Genomic DNA, 25,474 nt, shown 5'->3' on the forward strand with positions numbered 1-25,474 from the left:
CTGGACTAACCTTGACGGATATTACATCTCCTATTTGCCTGCCGATCATCTGGCCTCCTTACTATAAGATAAGCAACACACACGTATCGAGCCACCAGGCTGAGTTTGATTCTCTGGGTATTGTTTCTCTGTAAGAGCAGGGCCTATTTTTATATCTCCAGAACCTAGCACGGTGCTTGGCGCATTGCACTTGACAAATACTCATGGACTGATTGCTCAAACATGAGTAGAAAGGAGAGAAAGATTCAGCTTAAGAAACATGACCATGTTCTTACCATGTGCAAGGGCAGCAAAGATTACTTAGGCAGCAACAGCTCCCTACTCTGTGCTCGACACTGGGGATAAAAAATGAAAAGCAACAGAAGCCAGTCCTCAAGGATTTCTAATCTAGTAGGAGCATGAGATGGATCTACAAATCATCTGAATACAAGGTGAGTTAGAATGACAGAGGCAATGAAGCATGTGGATGAAGAAGACCTGGATTGAATTTCTGCTTCTGTGTGTGCCAGGTGACTCCAGACAGGTCCTTTAAGCTCTCAACACCTAGCATACCCTAAGACCCTAGCCACAGAACAGGAACCAATCTACATTGGGAGAGGGAATTTTCTCACCAGGGCTCACCTACACCTGTGAATGTACAGGTTCAGTACCAAAATAAAATAAAAACTCAGAATGAGAGATCTACATAGAAGAGAATAAATAAAAGATTTCTGGAGGGAGAAATCACTTGACTGGAGGCAGGGCAAACCAGATAAGGGAAAGCCTCAAGGAAGAAGTCATAATGGAGATGGGCCTTGAAGAGACCTCGAGATCCCAAGAAGAGATTAAGAGGAAGCCAGTTCCCTTCCTGGAGATGGACTGTGCAGATGCAGGGAGGAGAGAGAACACAGGACGAAATTAAGGAGAAGGCTAGCTAAAACTGTGTGAAGGAAGGTAGCTCATGATGTAAGCCTCAAAAGGTAGACTAGCAGCAGACCGTGGAGGAAGCTGAAGGCCATAAAGAGCTTAGCAATGGGGAGCCACTGGACTTTTGTTCATAAGGAGAGCAGCTTAATCAAACATGTTCTTCCTCCTCCTTCTCCTCCTCCATCCACCCCTTCCCCTCTTTGTGTGTTAAAAAGATTACATGGGCAACACTGCAAAGGATGGTTTGGAAATCCCAGAAACCAGAAACACTAAGACAGGAAGCTCTTACAACATTCCAGACAAGTGGTAAAAAATGTTAAGAAGGTTGTGAATGAGTAAAGTGTTAGCGGGAGCATAAAGACAGTAACAGATTCAAAATATGTTTACAGTGGCGTTCAAACTGATTTAAACAAAATAAAATGATTACATGTATTGCCTTATGCGATAAATCTCTTAACTTAACACTAAAAAAAAGCACCTTAATACGCAATATCCTTTTGCTGCAATAACTTGCTTTAAATATGATTCAATCCTGAGTTCACCCAACTTTGACACATAGCCTTTAATTCTCCATCATGAAATTGCCATTTGATCACATTGGATATTAAGCATACCTTTGACTTCCAGTCCTTTTTCCCAAGTCCCAACATAACTCTAGTCTATAGGTTTTTGGTTTTGGGGGGTTTTTTTGAGGGGCAATGAGGGTTAAGTGACTTGCCCAGGGTCACACAGCTAGTAAATGCCAAGTGTTTGAGGTCACAGTTGAACTCAGGTCCTCCTGAATCCAGGGCTTGTGCTTTATCCACTGCGCCACCTAGCTGCCCCCAGCCTATAGGTTTTCAATGGGGTTTAAATAAGTTGAGTTCCCAGACCACTAAGGTACGTTTATCTCCATTTCTTTGACAAAATTCTTAACCTGTGCTGATGTGTGGCACGGCACCAAGGTGGGGTTGCTGTATTCTATCTCCATTTGGGGATTTTTGAGATTACAGATGCCCTGAATGGAGAGAACACTTGCAGGTCCCATGAAAGAAAAGCATCCTCAAAATCTTAATTAAATAGACTTTTTTTTTAGTCTGATGAAGATCCTCAGATCTTACAGGATTGCCTGGAGTTCCTTTTGACAATGGTTTTTGTGTGCACTTGAATGAAAAAGTTATTTTCATCAGGCTAAATTATTTTTTTGCTCCAGGTTTTATATTAGCTGTGTGAGCCTGGGGCAAGTCACTTCACCTCTGTCTGTTTTTTCAGCTGTAAAATGGAGAGACAGAGTTGCTGTGTGGATCAAATGAAAGGGTATTTCTCAAGTGCTTAGCACAGTGCCCAGCACACAGTAAGTGCCATATAAATGCTTATTTCCTTCCCCTTTCCTTTTTATCAAGAGCTTCCATCCATATGAGGAAGGAGCTTCAGGAGATACCTTCCTTTTGGGTTGGGGGGAAGGGCCCCGGTCATCTGGGGTGTGGAGTCTATATAGGGGTTAATACCATCTTCATAGGGTCCTCAGCAACCCCATGTTTCAGGATTCGAATGGGAGCAACAATAACAAAGCACTGATATACACATATATTGCTTTGAGGCTGGCAAAGTCAACAAGGCAAATCAAGCAGCATTTCTTGAGCACCATGTCCCAGGCAGTGGGCCACTGGGGATACAAGTTCAAGAAGAAACAAAAACACTGCTGCCTCTGAGGAGCTCCTACTCCAAAGGGGGAAAGATGACAGAGAAAAGGAAATGATGTGGGGGCACAGGAAGAGAGGAAAGGGGTAGCTGTGTGGGGACACTAGAGAAAGACTAGAGTAAGGAGTGCAGCCTGGGGAGGAACAGAGACTTCTTACATGATCTCATCGGATCCTCACAACAACCCTGTGAGGTGAGGCTTATTATCATCCCCAAAATTAAGGCTGAGAGAAGTCAAGGGCCTTCATCAAGATCATACAACAAGTATTGGGGGGTGGGAGGGACGAGGTGTTAAGCTCAGGTTTTCTTCACTCCCAGTCCCACACAGCACCCCCTAGCAGCTCGTGAGGCTGTCACAAGCCTAAGACAACAAGCCCCCTTCGGCCCTCCCCAGAGGGCCTGTTTGAAACAAAAGCCCTACGGGCCCAGATAGTTCAGATCTCATTCTCAAATTTCACCAGTTGATCTGCCCTACAGTTTTATGGTGTTGTGGCAAAGAAGCCTATGGCTAACGCCTGAGGCCATTTCAGGAGCCAAAAGGTAAGATCTAATTGCCACCCAAAATAGACTACTTATAGGGCATGCCAAGTCATCAGGTGCCAAACTGAATTTTGTTAAAAATGTCACCCTCGGGCAGCTAGGTGGCATAGTGGATAAAGCACCAGTCCTGGATTCAGGAGGACCTGAGTTCAAATTTGACCTCAGACACTTGACACTTACTAGCTGTGTGACCCTGGGCAAGTCATTCAACCCTCATTGCCCTGCAAAAAAAAAAAAAGTTACCCCCTTCCTTGCAGAACACCATCACAGAACCTGGTGCTGTGGGTATTGTATGTATAATTCCCCTCAACTACTACCTAAAAAGGCACAATGGACGATCCTCATCTCCAGCCATTGATTTTTCCTGGCCATGGGCTTTGAAAAAGTAAGTCCTTGGAAAAGCTCCCCAAATTGGTTCCGTTGGACCACACCCTCAAAACCAATTATTTGACCTGTTGGTTTACACTTCTTCTAAAACCTCTCCAATACCTAGGTGGTGAAAGATTTAAGCCTTCAGTGAAGGAAATCCCTCTGGGGGATGAGGAAGGTATAGTATAATAGGGGGAGTCTGAAGCTTTCTAAAGGCACTGCACGGTTCCTAATTCTCACTCCCATTTCCACTGCCAAACTCTTTTCAACTCATCTTCCTGCTAAACCTCTGGTTTTCACTTCCTACCCCCAATAGCACTATCTGCTTATTTTACTTGTTCAGTGACTAAGTTGCCAAGGGCCCCTTTGTGTTCAGGGAACAGTCCCTAAAACCCAGGTGCTCTATGGAGAGCTACTGAACGCATGGTATGAGTTAGATTTTCCTAATGTCAGCAATCCAGCTTTTCTAAGACCCTTTGGGTTTTTTTGGCAGAGCAATGAGGGTTAAGTGACTTGCCCAGGGTCACACAGCTAGTGTCAAGTAGCTGAGGTCAGATTTGAACTCAGGTCCTCCTAGAATCCAGGGCTAGTGCTTTATCTACTGTGCCACCTGGTTGCCCCCTTCTCTGTCCCACAGAGAGAGCTCACTCCCAGTGGGCCCATATCAGGCCCCTTTCCCCCATGTCCACCACGAGAACTATGAGGTCACCCCAACCTAATAGCCAATATGTTTATAAGCGGAGGAAGAAGCAATAAAGAGATGGAAGAGTACGGTGGAATGATGCTGATGGAATCAAAGACAAAGAGAATGATGTGGCTCTCCTCCTTGTCTCTACAATTCGTTGGCCACAATAACAGAGGACCCACAAGGGCACAGTGTTGTGACTTCTTCCAACAAGCATCTGCAGCACAAAGAGGATATGGAGGAATACTCTGAGTTGGGGACTAGCAGGGCAGAGATTCAGGGAATCAGTGATAGAAGAGAGCAAGCCAGATGGTGCAGTGAACCACTAGGGACTATAGTGGACTTGAAATAAGCACATTTTTTCCCTTCGTACTCTTCATGCTGTTCTGACAAAACAGGCAGTGCCCCTGAGAAGTTACCAAACAGCAGGCTTTCCTGAGTTCCCATCCCCATTTCTTAGGCAACACTCTACTGTCATTGCCCAAGGGAAGTGGGTGCATCTGTCTTCAATCACCTTCCCTTGGTCAACAGAGAGCACGAAGGTGCTTGGGGAGGCTGCAGTGGGAAGGACACAGGTTTGGAGCCAGTGTTCACATCCTGGCTCAGTCACCCAGGATAAGTAAGGTTAAGAATGCTCTCTCAGCTTCAGTTTTCCTGATTTGGAAAAAAAAAAGGGGGGGGGGGGGCTGGAGTAAATTATTTCCAAGGCCTCTTCCGGATCTAGATCTAAAATCCTAACAAGTACTTTCACTTGGAATCTTGGGGCACAAATTATATGTAGCTTAAGTGAATTAGAAGTCCATGGTTTCATGTTACTTAATTAGCTTGGCACAGATTTAAAATATTAATCAGTTACTGCCTCTTTCAGCCTTTTCCCAAGTGACACAACTCCTCCTCCAACCCCAAACAGTATGGTCACTGTCCTTCAGTTCACCCAACTACTACAGGAAGCCCAGGCTGATCTCAGTCTTTCTCTCTATGCTCCCTTGGCTTGTAGAGTAGCATCTGTCTGTCTGTTTGTCTGTCTCTCTCTCTCTCTCTGTCTCTCTGTCTCTGTCTCTCTCTCTCTCTCTCTCTCTCTCTCTCTCTCTCTCTCTCTCTCTGTGTATGGGCCTCCACTTTTGGTATGTGTGCTACAGGCTGTCAATCCCTGATCTACAGAGATGGTAAAGATATTTGTATTTCTTGAAGATCTTATGAGTCTTTTACTGGTAAACTGTATTCTGAACCATTAGATTAACATCATGATCAATTCATTAGGTCAGTCATTAAATGAGAGAGCTGAACTAGAGCAAGGGTTCCTAACCTGGTGTCTGTGAATAGATTTCAGGGGGTCTGTGAGCTTGGATGGGAACAAAATTACACCTTTATTTCAATATAATTGCTTTTCCTCAAAGTCCTCTTTATTTTTTCATTGGCATTTAATAGCATTAGTTTAAGAAGGAGACCGTTGGCTTTACTAGACTTCCAAAGAGGTCCATGATAACAAAACAAAAACAAAAAAAAGGTTATCTAGATTATCTCTCATTTCTTTTATACCTCTCAACTTATATACATGCATACAAACATACATATGTATATATATACATACATGTGTGTGCACATGTATGTGTATAAATATATAAAAGTTTATCCTCAGTGATCCTGTGGAGGTAGGTGAAATTATTAATCCCATTTTACATGAGGCACAGGAAGGTTAAGTGATTTACCTAGGATCATATAATAAGTGTCTAAAGCAGGATTTGAACTCAGGTCTTTCAGTCAAGGTCAGCTAGGTAGTGCAGTGAATAGAGCACTAGGCTGGGAGTCAGGAGGACCTAAATTCAAATACAGCCTTAGATGTTTACTAGCTAAGTGACCCTGAATAAGTTACTTAACTGCTTGCCTCAGTTTCCTCATCTGTAAAATGAGCTGGAGAAGAAAATGGTAAACCTTTCTAGTATCTCTGCCAAGAACACCTCAAATGGGGTCAGGAAGAGTAGGACACAACTGAAACAACTCAATAACTTTTAGTACAGCACTGTAATACACTGGGCCACTCAGATGCCACTTCAATTTTTATTATCAAGCCAGACCAGCCTAATTCCTCCCACTCCAGGTACATATAGACATCAGGTAACAGGAAGTAGCCAGAAGTTGGTAGGAATGGCAATGGGGCCAATGAATCATGTACAAGAACTTAAATGATTGAAAATTTTCGGTTTCAGAAATTCATTATGAATCATGACACTTAGAGATCACACAGGTTAAAAAGTAACCTCAGGGCTCAATCCTGAACACGTGGCTGTTGCCTTAGTCTGCCAAAACAACCACTACCTTTGGCCCAGAAAGGCAGGAACAGTTGATTTAAATTAGACCTTAACTAAACATCAAATCAAAAGAAAAACAAAACCTCAGTTTACTAATAGTTACCTTCTTTCCAACAAGGGTATCTGAAATGTGTTCTGGACTTACACCTTTTAAACATATATGATAGGGCAACTAGGTGGCACAGTGGATAAAGCACTGGACTTGGATTCAGGAGGACCTGAGTTCAAATCTGTCCCCAGACACTTGACACTTACTGTGTGACCCTGGGCAAGTCACTTAACCCTCATTGCCCCGCTCCCCCCCATGATACTCTAAAACCTCACATAAGAAGAATTCATTCTATACACAGCCATCACATATTCATGATACAAGTACCATACTTTACTGTCTTATTTGATTTTGCATTTGACCATAACATCTTTCTGCTGTGTAGGCTTGTTCCCACTGTCCCTTTAAACTCTTCAAAACTGTGCTCATTTTACAGACTTAGGAGTTTAAAATTCTTTTAAAGCTACAAGCAATGCAGCTCGCTCAAGCTGAAATAGAGCTAAAACTTTTCTTATGTGTATTTGTGATTGTGTTTGTCTTTATGAAAGATTAATTTGAATGATAGGTTTGACAGATCTGAGTTTGAAGGATTAGCTTGTCAGGGGATAAAAGGAAAGAGTAGCATGAGGCTTGCTCTAATAAACTCAATGAGTGGCTTCTGAGTAACTACTTGGAACAAGGTTATTAAGCACTCCTTTGACTTAAGGGACAAATATGGGGAAGAAGCTAAGCAAGAAACAAATTGCCAGTTTGCCTGAGTCATTCTTGACTAAACCACATTATGAAATGGAAAGAATGACAACTCTTAGGTTTATCACCATAGATGCCAATATCCAGAATTTAGGGCCCAGGTTTTGAGAAACTTCCTTACATGTGAATGAATCCAAAATCAGAGGCATCTTGGTGCCTCTGGTTATGAACCTAACACAAAATGACTTGTGGAAATAAGCACACCCATTAATGAGTGCATACTCTGGAAAACTGAACCTTAAGGAGGAGTTTGGTTAGTTAGCAGCAACAATAACATCTGACCAAGAAAACATTCCAAGCTATTGCATACAGGAAATCGCTGCTTCATCTCCAAGAGACTATAATGAAGTGAACCCTTTCAAAAGAGGGAGGAGGGCACATAGTGGCAGGTAGAGGGAAGAGCCTCCACAAAACCAAAACTAAACCAAAGCAACTCATGTCACATGGAAAATCAAGTCAATGGACAAGGTCATTGCTCACAGGATTCAGAAGTGGAAAAAAAAAAGTCAACCAGTCACCTAGTTCAGCCGTCCTCTTCACTTTACAGAGGAAACTGAGGCCTAAAGCAGGGAAAATGATTTACCCAAGGGCACATGGGTAGTTGCTAGCAAAGTGCCAATTCTAAAGCAAAGAAACAGTTTCTAAGTTAAAAAAGGATGGCAATGTCCAGTTCGTACAAACAATTCCTAAAACACAATTCTCTTTCCAAGTTCCCCATCCCAGACAAGTGATCATCGAGCCTGTTACTTGAAGATGTCTGATGAAAGAAAAGTCACTTTGGCTCTGCAATGGCCAGCTCCCCTCTGGACAGTGACAACAGGCAGGCAGTGTTTTGTTTTGTTTTGTTTTGTTTTGTTTTGTTTTGTCCTTAAGAAGCCAAGGCTCTCAGTCTCTCTTCAGCTGCCACCACTGCTCTGAGTTCTGTCCTTGGAAACCAGGCAGGACAAGTCTAATCCTTCCACAGAGCAGCCCTTCAATAACTTGAAGCTAGTTATCATATCCTGCATGAGGAATGATATGGCTAAACAGGCCAAGCTGCAGTTCCCCCATGGAAATCCTTCATCTCCCCTCTCTGCACAGCTGCCCCCCATACCTGGACATCGGCTCTATTCCCTACTTTCCTTAAATGCTCAGCTCCAATGCCAACTCCCATACAAGGCCTACCCCAGTCCCCTCAGTAGCTAATGTCCCCCAGCCCCACAATTGCTTCGTATTCCCTCTGCACTGACTATTTTTCAGTGAAAACTATTTTTGCACCCAACTGAGCATATGTATCTCTGAGTTTCAAACTCGATCCAAGGCCCTTTCCTCCTTGTTTGTATAAACTTCTAGTGGTGGACCCCAATTATGTGAGATAAAGTCCCCCATGCTTCCTCTCCCTTCTCCTCACACTGTATGTATTCTTCTTCCCTTCCCTGCCAATTCTTCTCTTAAGACTTTATAAAAACTAACAGAACCACTCCCAGCCTCTCTAATTAGACTCCTCTAAGATTCCTGCTGATAAGAGTTCTTAGGGGATACGGTTCTTATAGAATTTATTTATATGCGTCTATGTTGCTTCCCAGAAAAAAAAAAAATGATTGCCTTAATGGAAGTGGCTGGCATGTAGTAAGTGATTAATAAATGTTTATTGATTGCTGACTTGTTTACTGAAATGAAAGACTATATAAGATTTAGCGTTGACAAGGATCTCAGAAGTCACCTAGTCCAGCCCCCTCCTTTTACCGATGAGGAAACTGTGAGGCCCTGAGAGGTTAAATGACTTCTGGAAGGTCACACAGCTAGCAAACGTCTAATGAAGGATATGAAACTCAGTGTATGACACAAAGAAGGTGCTATTATTAACAGACTGATTCACTGATTTCTGACTCGGAGTCAGGGGGTCCTGCCCAATAAGGTGCCAGAAGAGGTGGGGGAGGAATCAGCCCCAAAGCCCAGGTGAAGGATGTTAGCTTTGGTAATAAGGGCAAACGCTTCTTACTCACAGAACAGGACCGAAGTCAGCCTGCAAGGGTTGAAAGGGCCCTCGGGGATCATCTAAGCCGCCCCCTCCGTTTTCAGGAGGTAGAGAGAAGCTCAGCCCCAGAGAGATGAAGTGATTTGATAAGGTACTAAATGCCAGAGACAAGCTCGGAACCCGTTCTTGCCCGCCTCCCCAGCACGGGCGCAGGGACCGGCCAGCTCCTAGAAGGTACCTGGCACTGGAATGAATGAATGAACGAACCCAAGGTCCTTCATCCCCGCCTTCGTCGGGGTTCATCTCGGTTTTCCCTAAAATGTGTCACCCAGAACCGAAAACCACGTTCCCGAAGCGGTAGCTTCCTCTTTGACAAAATCCCCCCAGAGTCATCTTCTGCCCCCCCCCACGCCCCAGCATTAGCAAATGGAGGAGGGGGGGCGGTCTGACATCAGCGATGGGGGGAGGGGGCGGTGAGCCCGGTCTGACATCAGCGCCGGGAGGGAGAGGGTGGTTAGGATGGAGGGGTGCTCGTTCGGAGGCTACGGTCGCTGGCCCCGGGGTGGGGGTGGGGAGACCACGCGCAGCTGGGGGGACCCTTTACTCCAAGGCCACGGTCACTAACTGGGGGGCCGTTGCGGGGCTGCCCCCTCCGCAGTGGGATGTGAGGAAGGGGCTTCGCGCCCCTGGCCTCCCGCGACCCCCTCCCAGCCTCGGCCCGCACTGACCTGGAGAGGTGCTTGAGGATCTGTTTCTTGATGAGCCCGGCCATGGTGAGGGGGGGAGCCGCCGCCGCCGCCGCCGCTCTCCGCGCACCCGCGCTCGCTCCTTCGTCTTCCCTCCGGCCGTCCCGAGCGCCTTCCGCCGGAGAGCAGCGACGGGCCTAAGACGAGCCCCAAGGCCCTGGCCCCAGCCCTAGCGGCTCCAGCGGCCGCTGCCGTCGCTGCCACCGCCGCAGCCAAGGAGCGGGCTGGCTCATCCCAGTTCAGGCCACCGCCGCCGCCGCCGCCGCCAGCGCCATCTTGACTGCACCATCACCTGAGACGCTTGGGGGAGGAGCGGCCTCTAGGAGGAGGGACTTCGAGAAAGGGCGGGGATACGGGAGACAAGGGAAAGGATAGGCCGATCCAGGGAAAGGGGTGTGGCCAAGGGAGGAGGGGCGGGGCTACACAGAGGGGCGCGGCTGCGGGAGACCGAGGGAAAGGTCCGGCAGTTTCACGGGGACGGTGGGACTTTGGGAGAGGCGGGCGATTACGGGAAGAGGGGCAGGGCTACAGAGAGGGATAGAATTACTGTATATAAAGGCAGGGCTACTGAGAGAGGGACCAGGCTAGAAAGACCCTTGGAGAGAGTCGGGGAGGAGGGGAGGGATTGTGGGAGAGGAAGGTGGGGCTACAGGAGACAGCTCCTCCTTGCTACAGGAGGCAGGGGAAGGAGGAGCTACGAGCTCATCTGGGCTATTATTAGGGACCCCAAAAAGGGGTCCCCGGGGGCAGGGTAAGGAGAGAAGGGCTAGGAGAGGAAAAAGCAAGGCTACAAGAAAGAAGGGCGTGGCTCTGAGACACAGGGAAGGGAGAGGACGATGAGGGGAGGGACTCTGAAGTGGGGGGCGGGACTCTGGAAGAGAGGGGTGGGCCTCTGAGTCACCCACAGGAGAGGGAGGTATCCACTTAGGGGAGGGGTTACGGGTGAGGGGTGGGGCTCAGAGGCTCCAGGCAAGGGAAAGGGGCGGGGCCGAAAGCATAGGAGCTTCAAAAAGGCGGGGCTAGGGGAAAGGAGCGAGGAGTGGCGGGGCTTGGGAGGGCGCCTGCAGTTTAAAGCAGGAGGGACTCCGGAATGTAGGCGAGGGGAGAAGGAAAAAAACCTCTGGTTTGTATGTGTGTGTGTGTGTGTGTGTGTGTGTTGGGGGGGTGGGGAGCAGCCTGTGGCTGCTCGGAAGTGAGGCGAAGGGGCAAAATAAAAAAAGGGAAACTTCGCCTTGAGGACTGTGCACACTGAGTATTTGCACACTGACTTGTGAACATCTTATCTTTAGAGGTGGGATCAGGAGTTGGCTGGTAAATGTTTAACAATCAACCCTCTGGAAGAGAAAAGTATGCAGGACTCTTAGTTTAGTCTGTATTAGTAGTATTTTCTCTATCGCTCTCTTAAGTGTAGACAATCAAGTTTTACCCCAAGAAACCAGTCTTGGGACTTGAGTATCCTCTAACCTAGGGCTTCTTAAACGTTTTTATGCGACCCCGAATATATAGATATGCACAACCTTTTACTGTTGCCACAATTTTGGTGACATCCCAGATTCAGTTACCCAACCCCACACAGGGCCACGGACCCACAGTTTAAGAAGCTTTGCTCTAACCCACCACCAACCTCAACTTCCCCTTCTCAAAGCCTCCTCAATCACTGACAGCCTCGCTAACAGATCTGGAGTCTGAATATACGTTACACGTCACCCGCCCTGATTACTTTCCCTTCTATTTCACAGACAGCAAAACTAACTCAGGCTGCGATGACTGACTTCTTTTATGTCTTCAGGCTTCAAATTCGGTTATCTTTTTTTTTCTTCTTCAGTCACACCATTCTCCTCCTTTGAATTTTATTTATTTTCCTTCAATCTAAATGTTTACCCTACCCCTGAAAGGGGTCTTGTCTCCCCCTCTACTCGGTCCTTTTTTTTTCCCCTCGCTTTTCCTTTATTTCTTCTAGGGCAAGGGTTCCAATATTTTCCTTTTCAAAAGTAAAAATCCTTTTTTCTTTTTCGATTAACAAGCATTTCTCTCCCTCTCACCCTTTCCCCGATTTAAAATAAGAAAAACAAAACCCTTTAACGAAAACGCATAGTTGGGCAAAGGCAAATTACCGTTATCACCTGTGTCCAAGATGTATCTCCTCCTCTACATCCTGAGTCCATCACATCTCTGTCAGGAGGTAGATAGCACAGTTTATCATTTGTCCTCTGCAATCATGGATTCATAACTTTTTTCAGAGGCCCTAGCCCTTGGCTTCCGGTGAACTTTTCTCCGGATCCAAAGTGAACAACTATGCATATACACATAAGAAAAAAAAATTAGTTTTCACGAATCCCGTTGGGGGTATGCATACACCAGATTGGGAACCCCAATTCTAGGAAAGCATCCTGCTTTCCTAAACTCCCTGTCTCGTGTGTGTGTGTGTGTGTGTGTGTGTGTGTGTGTGTTTGGGGGAGGAGGGGACACTCCAGTTCTAATAAGGTAGGGAGAGTGGTGTAGAAGAGCTAGAAAGGACAGATTTAGAAGAGTGGGGTGTGTCTGCGGGCAGCCAGGAAAAGTGAAATGGGGAAGTGAGTTCTAGCCTTGTTTATGCCTGAGCAGGTATAGAACAGGGCAGATCAGACTGAATAGATTTCACTTCCCTTCTCTCATCAACATTTTTATCCAGGTGAAGTCAGGGTAAATGCCTCAAATGTGATAGGTATCACAGGAAAAGAAGTCACTGAAGAGTAACAGACTTAGAGTTATTTGTGGAAAGCATACAATTAATACCACCAGTTTGCCTGTGATCTGGATGGGCACATTACTATTTAGTTATATAAGTTCTATGTACTGTAATGGATTAAATGGATTATCATCATTAATGATGATAATGATCACTTCTATAACTGTTTAAAGTATACATCACCAAAAGATTGGCCAGCCAGTTGATGGATGTATTTCAATAGGAAGGGGGTGGGGGCAGGAAAGGAAGGAAGGAAGAATCCTTAGCTTTATGTGATTGGCTAAGTAACAGAAAAGGTAAAAGAAGGTACTAAGAGTCACATTATTCTAATAATAGAAGATCTAACATTTATATAGCACTTTAAGATTTGCAAAGTGCTTTTATATGGTAGATGGGTGAAATTTTATTATCCTCATTTTACAAATTAGAAAACTGAGACACCCAGGTTAAGTGACTGGCCAAGGGTCACACAACTAAGTAGGTGACACAAGATTTAAAGTCCTATCTTCCTTACTTCAGGTCCTGTGTTCTATCCACTGAGACAATGACAAAGGTTGTTTTTACTACTAATAGGTCAATTATACTCTTTTTTCACCAACCTACTGGGGGAATTTAACCGCATCCATATTTAGAGTCTCACTGTCAAGAGAACTAGAAAACTTAGAGAGTTTGCAAATAAATTGAAGGTTTGCAGGTTCTCCTCGGAGAAGCAAATACAGTTAGAGAAATTGAGTTGGTCTCATCATATTCCTGAGGTGGGACTTAAACAAACTAACATGCTCCTGTTGCTAAGTCCCAGTCCCTTATCCACTATACCAGAAAGAATAGAGGAAGTTAATTTCCTCTGAGTGCAATTACAGCAGTTATAGCCCTTTTTGTTTAAAAAAAAAAAAGTTTTTGATTCTGGGGGGAAATTGAAATGGAGATAACTCTAACAAAACTGTACTATCACTATCTTTTTTGGGGGGGGGCAGGCAATGGGGGTCAAGTGACTTGCCCAGGGTCACACAGCTAGTAAGTGTCAAGTGTCTGAGGCCAGATTTGAAGTCAGGTACTCCTGAATCCAGGGCTGGTGCTTTAGCCACTGCACCATCTAGTTGCCCCCATCACCATCTTTTAATGTTGAAATCAATGCAAAACGTTTCCCATAACAAGGCTCTACTGTCGCTTCAAATCTACTTAGCCAACAAACATTTAACTTCCTTACCAAGGAAGGATGGCAGGCAAAAACTACACCAGATTCTGAGTAAAAGTTCATTTGGGACCCATTGCTAAGGCTCCTCATAGAGGACCACAAACAGCAGCACATCCCAAAACCAGAAAAAGCAAATCAGGAGCAAAAAAACCTGAAGAGAGTTTGGCATGAGATTCAGCTAAGCCAGATTCTCCCAAGAATATGTATGACATTTATAGATGAAACCTAAAGGAGGAAAACACTTGATGTGAAACAAGCCTGGTGTGTATGTGTCTGTGTGTGAGGAAGTTACAAATGGTCTCGAGACGAAACCAGCAAAGACAGTTGGATCTGAACAAATACATAAAGAAATCTAAGTGAGACACGATTAAAACACTGAGGGTTCCACTTTTAATCAGTCTCAAAAAGAAAATGGAAAATACCATGGACTGTATTTATACCAAAAAGAAACCCCCAAAGAAATGCTATCAGGTACCCACTGATACTTTCCAAAGACCCACAATCTCATTTAGGCAGCAGTGGATAGAACTCTGGGCCTGAAGTCACGAAGACCTGAGGTCAAATTTAGCCCCAAACACTTACTAGCTGTGTGATCCTGAGCAAATCACTTAACCTCTGTCTTCCTCAGTTTCCTCATCTATATAATGCAGATAATAGCAACCACCACCAAGGGTTGTCATGATGATCAAATGAGATAATATTTGAAAGCTCTTAGCACAGTGCCTGATACATTGTGTGAGCTTAATAGACGTTAATTTCCTTCCCAGTTCCCTTCTCCCTCATTGGCATTCAACCAGGCAGCTCTCTAGCCATCTGTGCCTTTTCATTCAGTGCAAGTATTGCCCATGTCCTCCCAGAGCTCCTTCACAGTGGATGTATCTAGGGAGCTAGAAACTGTATTGGTGTCATTATACACTCTGTGGATACCCATGTAGTATTTGGGCCCCTCATCTGTTATCCCTTATTCTCCATACGTTATCACCTCCTCCCTTTTTATCGGAATCCTGTGATCACAAATCAAGAGCTAAAAGAGACCTTGGAAGTCATCTAGGGTCAAATGAGAGCTGACAGAGACTTAGAGATCAACTAGGGTCACATCATGATAGATTTGGGGCTGGAAGGAACCTCAGAGGTCATCCAGGGTAACAGCAGCAAACAGCTAGAGCTGGAAGAGACAGAGCTCACCTTGAGTCCCAGCATCAGATTTAAGAAAGGAGCTCAGGGGTCATCCAGGGTCACAGGAGCACAGATTTGGAGCTGGTCCAATCCAAGCCACTCATTCTCCATCGAAGCCGACTGAAGCCGGGAGAAGTTGTCATCTGCCTTGTGGCATTCCCAAGGAGACCCAGGGATTACAAGTTTAGAGCCCTTTTCGCCCAACCATGGAACCTCTCCACCTTTTTTTCCCATCGGACATTTCCTAGACAATTTCTTTTGCACAACTTCTCAATGTAAGCGGTGGGACGCTGAAACTCATATGGAATGCTGTATGTAAGTTACTCTGCCAGTCCTCTAGTGCTATATCAATGGTAACTGTTATCATCACTGGCCTCCAGTCTGGTGCTCACTCTTGCCTTAGCTTTCTTCTTCCCTCCTGCTGAGCAATAGAAGGGATGTGCTGGTGAATGTTTAACAACATGGCTGCATACGCACTTTTCTGTTTAATCTTTTCTGTTTAATCACTTTCTTGAATCCAGACAATAAAACAATGAAGTTTCGATTTGTAGAGATTCCAGATTTCTGGGGTGTAAATGATCATCACACTGAAAGTAAAACAATGAACTCTTGTGGGCAGACCTGAGATGGCTCCAACGAATGGCTTCACTCAAGTCACCCCTGTTCGTACACTACTTATGCCTACCATCCTGAGATCATAGATCCCAGAGTCAGAGCTAGCAGTAACCTCAGGGGTCACATTTTATGGATGAGGAAACTGAGGATCAGAGGAATAATGTAAAGTGATATCTCCTGGGTCACATTGGTAGGAAATAGCAGGGCCAGGATAGAAACCCGGCTTCGCTATTTCCAAAGCTGGTAGTCTTTCTTCTATGCTGTTGCCTTTGCAGTTTTGAATTTTGGGTGACTGTAGCAATTGGAAATGAAACACCATCACCAGAAGAATATTTAAGTTGAAAATAGGGGAATTTGTTTCAGAGATTATTTAAGTGCTGTTGTTCCTCAAAAGTAATGTCCTCGACCACCGGCCCTGGATTCAGGAGAACCTGAGTTCAAATCCAGCCTCAGACCCTTGACATTTACTAGCTGTGTGACCCTGGGCAAGTCACTTAACCCCAATTGCCTCACCAAAAAAAAAAAAAATATATATATATATATATATATATATATATATATATATATAAAAGTAATGTCCTCGGGGCATCTAGGATTCCCTATCAATGCAAAAGTCCTCTTGTTCAAAGAGGGCATTGTATTATTGTCAAATTCCCAGGGAACACTTACAATGTGCTTCATTAGTGAAAATCTATGACGATGCCAGAGATCAGTCTAATCATCCACAATGGAGTCTTATGTTCTCTCTATCTCTCAGTTAATTGTGAGATAGTAAAGATGTGTTTCATTGTCTAATATCACTTGCAAAAGCCAAGTTGTTCCTTATTCATACTTTCTTGGAGAATGCCCTCAATTCATATATGGATGGCTCTCATAAAGATTTTGTATAGATGCAAGAATAAGCATATAAATTGGTAGTTGTTGATGTTATATATTCAATAAACATCTTAACTCATCAAATATTTCTTAAGCAACTACAGTGTACATAGCATATAGCTAGGCTATAGAAACAAAAAAAACTTCAGGATAGTTGATTTCCTTCATAATCCTATATACTGTATAGGGCTAAAATTCTAGCTATACTGTCTAAATTATCTAATGAGTGGTTGCCAATAAATTATGAGCTTTAGCAAGAGTTAGACTTTTAAGCATTTATTAAGGAGAATAAGAATTTGGTAAAGAGAGAGAGAAAGGCCTAGATTCATCTATCTATTAAAGGGAGAGTGCATTTCCAGCTCCCCTCTCCACCAGAGTCCTCAGGAAAGAGAGCGTCAGAGCACCAGCCTCCCCCTTCTTCCTCCCACAAGCCAATGTCACTTCCTGACACCAAAGAAAGCCGCATGGTCCTGCCCTCAGAGTCCCTCTCCTCATGTTGGAGCTTTTCTACAGTAAGTCCCCAGCAGGTGGTGTCATTCCAATTGTTACAATACTTTATGTTATGCATCTTGAAAAATTATTCTGAGAAGGATTTTCAGACTGCTAGAGGGGTCCATGACACAGAAACAGGCAAACCAAGCTCCTCAGGCTATAAATTACACAGATGTTCCTGATGTGCATCAATGGTGGGAGTTTCCAGACTATCCCCACACTGATAAAATCACAGATCTAAACAATAGCAACAAAATTAAATACGTATTTTCATCATCTGAATATGTATTCACAAATAAATATACAAATGGTTCTGAATTATGGGGGGAGGGAAGGGACAGTCAATTCCCGATGGAGCAGGGGTGGTCCATGGCCACTTCTAAGTGCTGAAGGCATGTCTCAGAAAAGCCCCACAAGGACAACCCTCATGACCTGCTATTGTCAGTAGGTAGCTCAGAACCATGTGTTAGCTATTATTATATGAGTGATCCTGGCTGATTACTCACAGTGACTGAATACTGACCCACTGATGGATCCTCTGACTGGCCTTAGGGCACTTGTGATTTTGAAAAAGTGTCTTATTTAACCAATTTCAATAACCTTCCATATTCCCACATTATCACAGTGACCCATCAGGTAAGACCACACACAGATTCCTCTATAATTTAAATCCTCTGTGAATGGGTGCAATCATTCTTGATCGTTACAATCTGAGAGTGTGCAAGAAAAGTTACTAACTTTTCACCTAATGATCCCATTACTGAATATAGGCTCCAAGGAGGTCAGTGACAGAAAGACAACCATATAAAGCAACACCTTAATAGCCACATTTTCATAGTAGAAAAAAAGATAAGGACAGCCACTATACCTGTGATGTCACTAGTATGCAGAACTCTGGGTGGAGGAAACTCCTTCTGTCAATGCATGTTGGCACCTTCTCTGTATTTTATTGGCTGAGAAGATCCAGCAAAGGACACTGAGAGTGGCTCAGAAAGGTGAAAAAACCAGAACACCATATAGGTTCACAATAACCTAGAGAAGAGAGTATCAAGGATGAGAGGGTGATTCTTTTCCAGTAGTAAAAGGTGCACATGGCCCCTACAGCTATGTCCTGGCCCTTTGTGCTGTTTCACTTGGTGATCTCATTGGCTCCCATGGCTTCCATCATCATCTCTATGCAGATGTGTATACTGACATCCATATGTGGGTGTATATATATGGGGAAACTCCCACCACTCATGCACATCAGGAACATCTGTGTAATTTATAGCGTGTATGTGTATGGACACATCTATATCATGTTTGTTTGTAATCATTTTTTATTTGTCTCCCTCATTCCAATGTGGGCTCGGTGAGAGCAGAGATCTTTTTTAATTATTTTTTTTTCCTTTCTTTCTATTCCAAATGATTAGCATTGTACCTGGCATACAACAAGCACTTAGTAAATGCTTGTACACTAACTGAGCAACTTTCTCCAGCTGTCTGAGAAGCACTTAGAGGGCAGACAGTGGGGTTTTTCAGGGTTAGGCCATTGTTGAAGGGCAAAGAAATCTGGAGAGTTAAAGAAGGTGTCTTAAAAATGATTGAGGATGAATGAATGAATGAACGAATGAATGAACATGTCTTTATTAAACTCTTACTGTATTCCAAGCACTATACTAAGCACTGGGGATAAAACACAAAAGTGATGACACTCCTGGTTCTCCAGATGCTGACGTTCTAGTTGGGAGAGACAATACATGGAGAGTTGGTGTCCAGGGCAGAGTATTTTGCTTTGGAAACTTCCAGTGATGGAGAGTAGAGCCAGAGGGGACTAGACAGACACACCCTTTCCAGAAGCAATGGCAGTATTGATTGAATCATGGTCCCAGGACTGGAAAACAATATGTGGAAGACATTTGAGCCAAGAGAAGGATGGTGAAAGAAATATCCAGAAGTAAAGCATGAATAGAGCCCGTATAAATACAATTGGGTCACCTAAGGCACTGATCACTCAGAGAAATAGGTATTATGGTGGAAGTTACGGAAGAGAAGGGGTGTCCAAGCTCAGTAGGAAGACAAATTAAGGCAGAAAAAAAAGATGAGGGGGCAGCTAGGTGGCTCAGTGGATAAAGCACCAGCCCTGGATTCAGGAGGACCTGAGTTCAAATCTGGCCTCAGACACTTGACACTAGCTGTGTGACCCTGAGCAAGTCACTTAACCCTCATTGCCCACCAGAAAAAAGAAAGAAAGAAAGAAAGAAAGGAAGAAAGAAAGAAAGAAAGAAAGAAAGAAAGAAAGAAAGAAAGAAAGAAAGAAAGAAAGAAAGAAAGAAAGAAAGAAAGATGATGGAGATTAGATAAATGGGGTTGGGCAACGAGGTGGACCAATGGTTGAGTGCTAGGCCTGAAGTCAGGAAGACCCAAATTCAAATTTGACCTCAGATGTTTACTAGTTATCCGACCTTAGACAAGACACTTAACCTCTGCCTCAGTTTTTTTTTTTTTTCCATTGTAAAACGGGTACCTCCCAAGCAGGGTTGTTGTAAGGTTCAAGTGAGATGATATTTGTGAAATGCTTAGCGGGGTACCTGATACATAAATGCATATTCACTTCTCCCCCTTCTCTTTGAGATGAGAGAGGAGGAGAGATTCCTATATTTAAAACTGGAAGGGACCCCAGAGGCCATCTTGTCTGACCCTCTCATTTTACAGATGAGAAAACTAGCTGCGGAGGTTGTCACTTACCCAAGTTTCCACAGGGAGTAAGTTACAGAGGTGGCATTTGAAGCCAAGTCCTTGACTCTCAATCCATTGATTGAGGTTGTGATCAGAAAGCAGAATTTTATATTTGGAGTTTCTGAAGGTGGACTATTTTTGTTTGTTTGTTTGGTGGGGCAATGGGGGTTAAGTGACTTGCCCAAGGTCACACAGTTAGTAAGTGTCAAGTGTCTGAGACCAGATTTGAACTCAGGAACTCCTGAATCCAAGGCCAGTGCTTTATCCACTGCGCCAGCCACCTAGCCACTCCCGAAGGTGGACTATTTTGCTCAGAGAGAAAGTCCAGGGTGTGGCTGTGCTTGTCACTGCTTTTCTAAGCAGGAGTGGAGAACAAGGAACTCTGAAGTCAGTGTATTCGAAGGGAGCTTGGAGTCCTTTCAGTTGTACAGATGAAGAAACCGGACCTATAAAGGTTAAGTGACTTGTCCAAGACCATGTACCTCATCCAGGCCAGAACAGAGTCTTGACCCCAAGGATCAGGACACCAAAATAATGCTCTTCCCCGTGGACCAAACTCCTCAGATTTTTTTTTCAGGGCAGTGAGGGTTAAGTGACTTGCCCAGGGTCACACAGCTAGTGTGTGACACCAGATTTGAACTCAGGTCCTCCTGAATCCAGGGCCAGTGCTTTATGCACTTTATGCTGCCCCAGATATTTTTTTAGGGAAGAGAGGGGCCCCAGTGAATCAGCCAATGAGTATTTATTATGTGCTTATTCATGACAAGCACTGGGTCCAAAAAGACACTGGAGATAAAAAGAAAGGTGCAGATACTTCCTGCCCTCGAGGCTCATACATTCTAGGCCTGGTGCATTTCTAATTCCTGATATAACCTGCAGGGAAACACCAATTAGTTAGGAAACTTCTCAAAATAAATCTGGATATTGGGAAAGGGATAGGGGGCAAATCAAAAGTTAAGGCTTCTAAGTAAGAGATGGGTTATAGGTAGGGAAATAGACAGCTTGTTGGCTAGAGAAAGACTGGGCCAGAAAAAAGGAGGGTTCTTGTTTGGGGGGGGGGGGGTTGGGGGGGTTCCAGACTACAATAATCTCAACGTTATCCTATGAGACTATAAAGAGCAACAGGGAGCAAGGAGCATGCCAATCCCTCTGCCTCCTGGCAGGCAATGGAACAACTGTAAAGCCTTCCAGGAAAGTGGCGTCCTTAGAGAAAGCCAGCTTTCATCCAATTTGGAGGCTACAAGATTGCTTGGGGGCTCCTTGGAACAGAGGTTTCCAAGAGCACAGTCATGTCAAGTAACAACTTGAACAGAAGTTGGATGAACCTGAGGAGGATGAGGGTTTAGTTTATAGGATGAGACAGCAGGATGCGGGGAGAGGGAGGGGTTGTGGCTAAGGGTAGCGATGATGAATAACAAGGACCTAGGAGGCAAGAGAGGACAGGTTTGAGAGGTATTCAAGAGAGGGCTGAAGGTAGGGTATGTGGCTAAAGTTAACTCATGATAAAGGTGGAGTTGGTAGAAAAAAAGGGAAAAAAATGCCCCAAAGTTCTAAATGGAATGATTTAAGCCTAAAAAAAGATTCTCCCCAAATGTTAAATAAAATATAATAGGGGCAGCTAGGTGGTGCAGTGGATAAAGCACCGGCCCTGGATTCAGGAGTACCTCAGTTCAAATCTGACCTCAGACACTTGACACTTACTAGCCGTGTGACCCTGGGCAAGTCACTTAACCCCCCATTGCTCCCCCATGCACAAAAAAAAAAAAAAAAAAAACCATAATAAGAATGTGTTGCCTTACCAGGATCTAGTTATCATTTGATAGGCATAGACACTGGGCCTGTGATTTCACTGGCCAACGGAACTCTCATGTTAGAAAACTCCCTCTACCAATGCAGGTTTCCTCCTTCTCTGTGACTTAGAATCTTAAAAAGGCACCTGGAATGCTGGTAGGTTGAATTATTTCCCTAGCACCACACAGCCAGCGTGTGTTACTGGTGACACTTGAATCCAGGTCTTTATGACCTTGAGGTCAGCTCTCCATTCTTGGTGACTTTCTGCTTCTCAGACTACAGACAAAGTGGGGGCCATTGGTTGAGGACGGACCAGTGCCGGGTCTTCTTGGCTCCAAGGATCGTTCTCTGTCCTCGGCATTTCCTGAACCCAAATCAAGTATGTAACCATCTCTAAAGTCTCTGTTAATCTCTAAAGTCCGTGCTTTTAGCATTACAGCTCACTGGCTGCCCAAGAGGGTCAAGTTCTCCCTTTTTAGAATCAAGACCCAGTTAGGGTCCTAGGGGACAGAGGGGACAAGGTCCTAGGATAATATCTGTGGCGTTTTCCCCTAGAGCTGCAGTTTTCAAAGGGTGACCCAGAGACCCTGAGGAGGGGGGCAGGGAGGAATGAGGTAAAGCGATTTTCATAATCACACCAAGACATTTTAATGTCTACAAAGGTTAATATTAATAGACACAACCCATATAAATATAAATAAAAACACTTGGGGGGGTTGGAGGGGGTGGGGTGCTCCATAATTTTTAAGAAGGTAAAGGGATCCTGGGGCACAAAAAGTAAGAGAAGCACTTCTCCTGGACACGTTTTTTTTTTTTTCTCCTGTTGTTTCTTGAGGATTACTAATTCCTACACCATATTTAGAACAATCTCTGTTAGTGCCCTTCCAACAATCTTTCTCAGAAGATAAGACACCTCCTTATCCTCTCTCATTTGAATCAACAACAACAACAGGGGGCAGCTAGGCGAAGCAGTGGATAAAGCATGGGCCCTGGATTCAGGAGGACCTGAGTTCAGGTCAGGCCTCAGACACATGACACTTCCTAGCTGTGTGACCCTGGGCAAGTCACTTAACCCTCATTGCCCCGAAAACAAAACAAAACAAAACAAAACAAAACAAAACAACAACAACAACAAACTAGCATTTAAATGGAACTTTACAAATGCATCCTGGGATTCTCTAAGCATAACCACTTTTAACACAGCTCTAGCTCTGTTTTCAACTATGTGGGTGGGGGTAGTTTCCTTTAATTGGCTGCCTGCATCCATGCCCAGGGGGAAATACAAATATTATCTCATTTGATCCTCAAAACAACTGTGGAAGATAGGTGCTATTATTATCCCTATTTCACAGATGAGGAAACTGAGGCAGAGATTAAAGGACATAGCCATGGTCACACAGCTAGTCAGGCTAAATTTGAACTCAGGTCTTCCTGACTCCAGGTCCAGCACTCTGTCCCCTATTTTGCCTCCCCCCTCCCCTCTTCAGCTGCCTGTGAGACTGAATTCAATCTCCACTACCCCAGTGGCTACAAACATGGCCAGGTCTCCTCCTCCTAAAAATTAAGTAAAAGTTGTTCCCTTGAACCAGATTGTCTTCTCTTTGACTTCATTGATGATTTCTTAGAATGGAAAAACACTTATTAAGAGCTCATTTTGTGTCAAGCGCTGTGCTAAGTGCTGGGAACAACTCATAGAAAAGCAAGTCAATCTCAAGACCTCACATTCTAATTAGGAGAAACAACACATACAGGAGAGCGCTAAGTATGAAAGAATGGTCTACATCAGGGGTGTCCAACTCAAGTAGGAAAGGGGGCCACTAAGCCATAACTAAGGATCCCTGTGGCTGCAAATTGATTCAGAAAACCATACATTAACATCATCCGTGTCTTACTGCATTTTTATTTATTTTGTTAGATATTTTCCTGTGGTTAGGGCAGCAGTCAGCAATGTTACCAACCAGGATGAGAGTTTGATACCTCTGGTCTACAGCCTATGGCCCCATTTCATCATCTAGTCACTTAGTCATTCTCCAACCCCTTTCCATATCACTTTCACTGCTGCTAGTCCACTGAAGCTGCTTCTTTCCAATCTATATATAACCCTCCTACGGAATTGCCTACACTTCCTCCCTGCATCCCTATGAAGGAGGAGAGGCAGGGAGTAGGAGGGAGGGAGTCTTCAGGATGTTCACATAGGTCAAGTCAAGGGATGATACAACAAAGAATGAAGACCAAAGAGAGGTGAGAAGTGGAAGTACAGATCAGGGTGGAATTTTTGAAACCAAAAGGACACCAAATGGGCACTGACATGTTTGCAGCCTACTTTTACCTTCCCTGTCTAGTACCCCTAAATCAGCTTCCTGTAATAAAACTTTAATATCAAGGACACGATCAGCTACAGGGACAAGCAGGGGAGAAAATATGCAGCCACAAAAAACAGGAGGCATGGCCAGAGTGAACCAATCAGCTGCTGTCATCTGGCAAAGACAGGTTTCCTGGAGGAGGAAATGGCATTGAATTCAATTGTCAGTAGAGTAGAGGGCTTGAGATGCTTGTGAGGAGGAAACAGAGACCAGTCAGGATATCTAGAATTTCAGAGTCACCCCAACTGACTGGACACTGATGTTCTGGGGAGATTTGACTATGAATGGAACATCAGTGGAAGAGACTGAGTTCTGGGTTTGGGCTTGTAGATAACTAGTTTGTTTAGGTGGCTAAGTCTGGGGTGTGGCCACAGATGCTCAGACCACATTAAGTACTTTAATGTATTTTTTTTTCCCCAGAGAAAGCTTGGAGTCACCACAATGTGCTCTGATATTGGGGAAACCCCAATGGCTGGGGATCGATAGTACTTGGTGCTTATCACTAAACAGGATCAGGCAACTGTTCAACAGTGCCCTCTAGTGGTTGAATACAAGAGCAATGTTTTATCAGTTCTCATCTTCCTAGAGCATTTGATATTATTAATCACTACTAGATTCTTTTTTCTTTTTTTTTTAAGTGAGGTAATTAGGGTTAAGTGACTTGCCCAGGGTCACACAGCTAGTAAGTATTAAGTGTCTGAGGTCACATTTGAATTTAGGTCCTCCTGAATCCAGGGAAAGAAAAACATAAATAAAATAATAACCATAATTTCTGACATTGCTATGTTAGTTCCAGGCTTACAAAACACTTTTAAGACTTCCTTTGCTAGCAGGGAAGATTCTGCTACAAAACCATCTGACCCAGCCAGCCCAGAGTAGCAGGCCATGTTCTACCAGAAGTCTTTCTTGATCTTTGCCCTGCCTCCTCCATCCAATGAATATTTCTTTTCCTTATATCCATGCTGCAAATACTTATGTTTTGTTTATATATATATAGCAGTTCTTTTGTGGTGGCAGAAAATGGAAATTGAGGGTATGCCCATCAATTAGGAAATGGCTTGGAGGACCTGTGGTATTTGATGGTGATGTAATACTCCTGGGCTATAAGAAATGGCAAGCAGGATACTTTCAGATCACCACTGATAGTGAACATTTATTCAGCACCTACTATGTGCTAGCCACTGTGCTAAGGAATGGGGATACAAAAAGAGGCAAAAGACAGTCTCTGCTCTCAAGCAGCTCACAATCTAATGGGGGAGACAATAAACAAACCAATATGTACAAACAAGCTATGCCAGGATGAATAGGAGGGGTGGCTAAATCCCTATGCCCCTGGCCTGTGCCAGACAATAAGGCCCCTTCAAGGCTGTAAGCATTAGTGTCCATCTGCTACTCATTACTACCCTTCGGGGTAGCAAACTCCTAATCTCTGATGTTCTCTCCCCCCTCCCCACCATTCCGGAATTACTCAACCACAGGCCACCTTTCCCACCCCCTTTCTGTTCTCTCATCCTCCGTCTTTCTCAATC

At 44.3% G+C, this 25,474-nt stretch overlaps 1 protein-coding gene across 2 annotated transcripts in view; it reads right to left on the reverse strand.

The window, feature by feature from the left end:
* UHRF1BP1L (UHRF1 binding protein 1 like) overlaps nucleotides 1–10,282 on the reverse strand; it is a 79,100-nt gene extending 68,818 nt beyond the window's left edge. For both annotated transcript variants that reach the window (XM_043966484.1, XM_043966485.1), the window contains exon 1: nucleotides 9,974–10,282. In XM_043966484.1, coding sequence (XP_043822419.1) covers nucleotides 9,974–10,017 — 44 coding nt within the window. In that variant the 5' untranslated portion in view covers nucleotides 10,018–10,282. The remainder of the gene's footprint in view (nucleotides 1–9,973) is intronic.
* Between the last annotated feature and the right edge of the window lie 15,192 nt (nucleotides 10,283–25,474).

This window comes from Dromiciops gliroides, chromosome 5 (assembly GCF_019393635.1).
Source record: "Dromiciops gliroides isolate mDroGli1 chromosome 5, mDroGli1.pri, whole genome shotgun sequence".
In the NCBI taxonomy this organism is placed as follows: domain Eukaryota; kingdom Metazoa; phylum Chordata; class Mammalia; order Microbiotheria; family Microbiotheriidae; genus Dromiciops; species Dromiciops gliroides.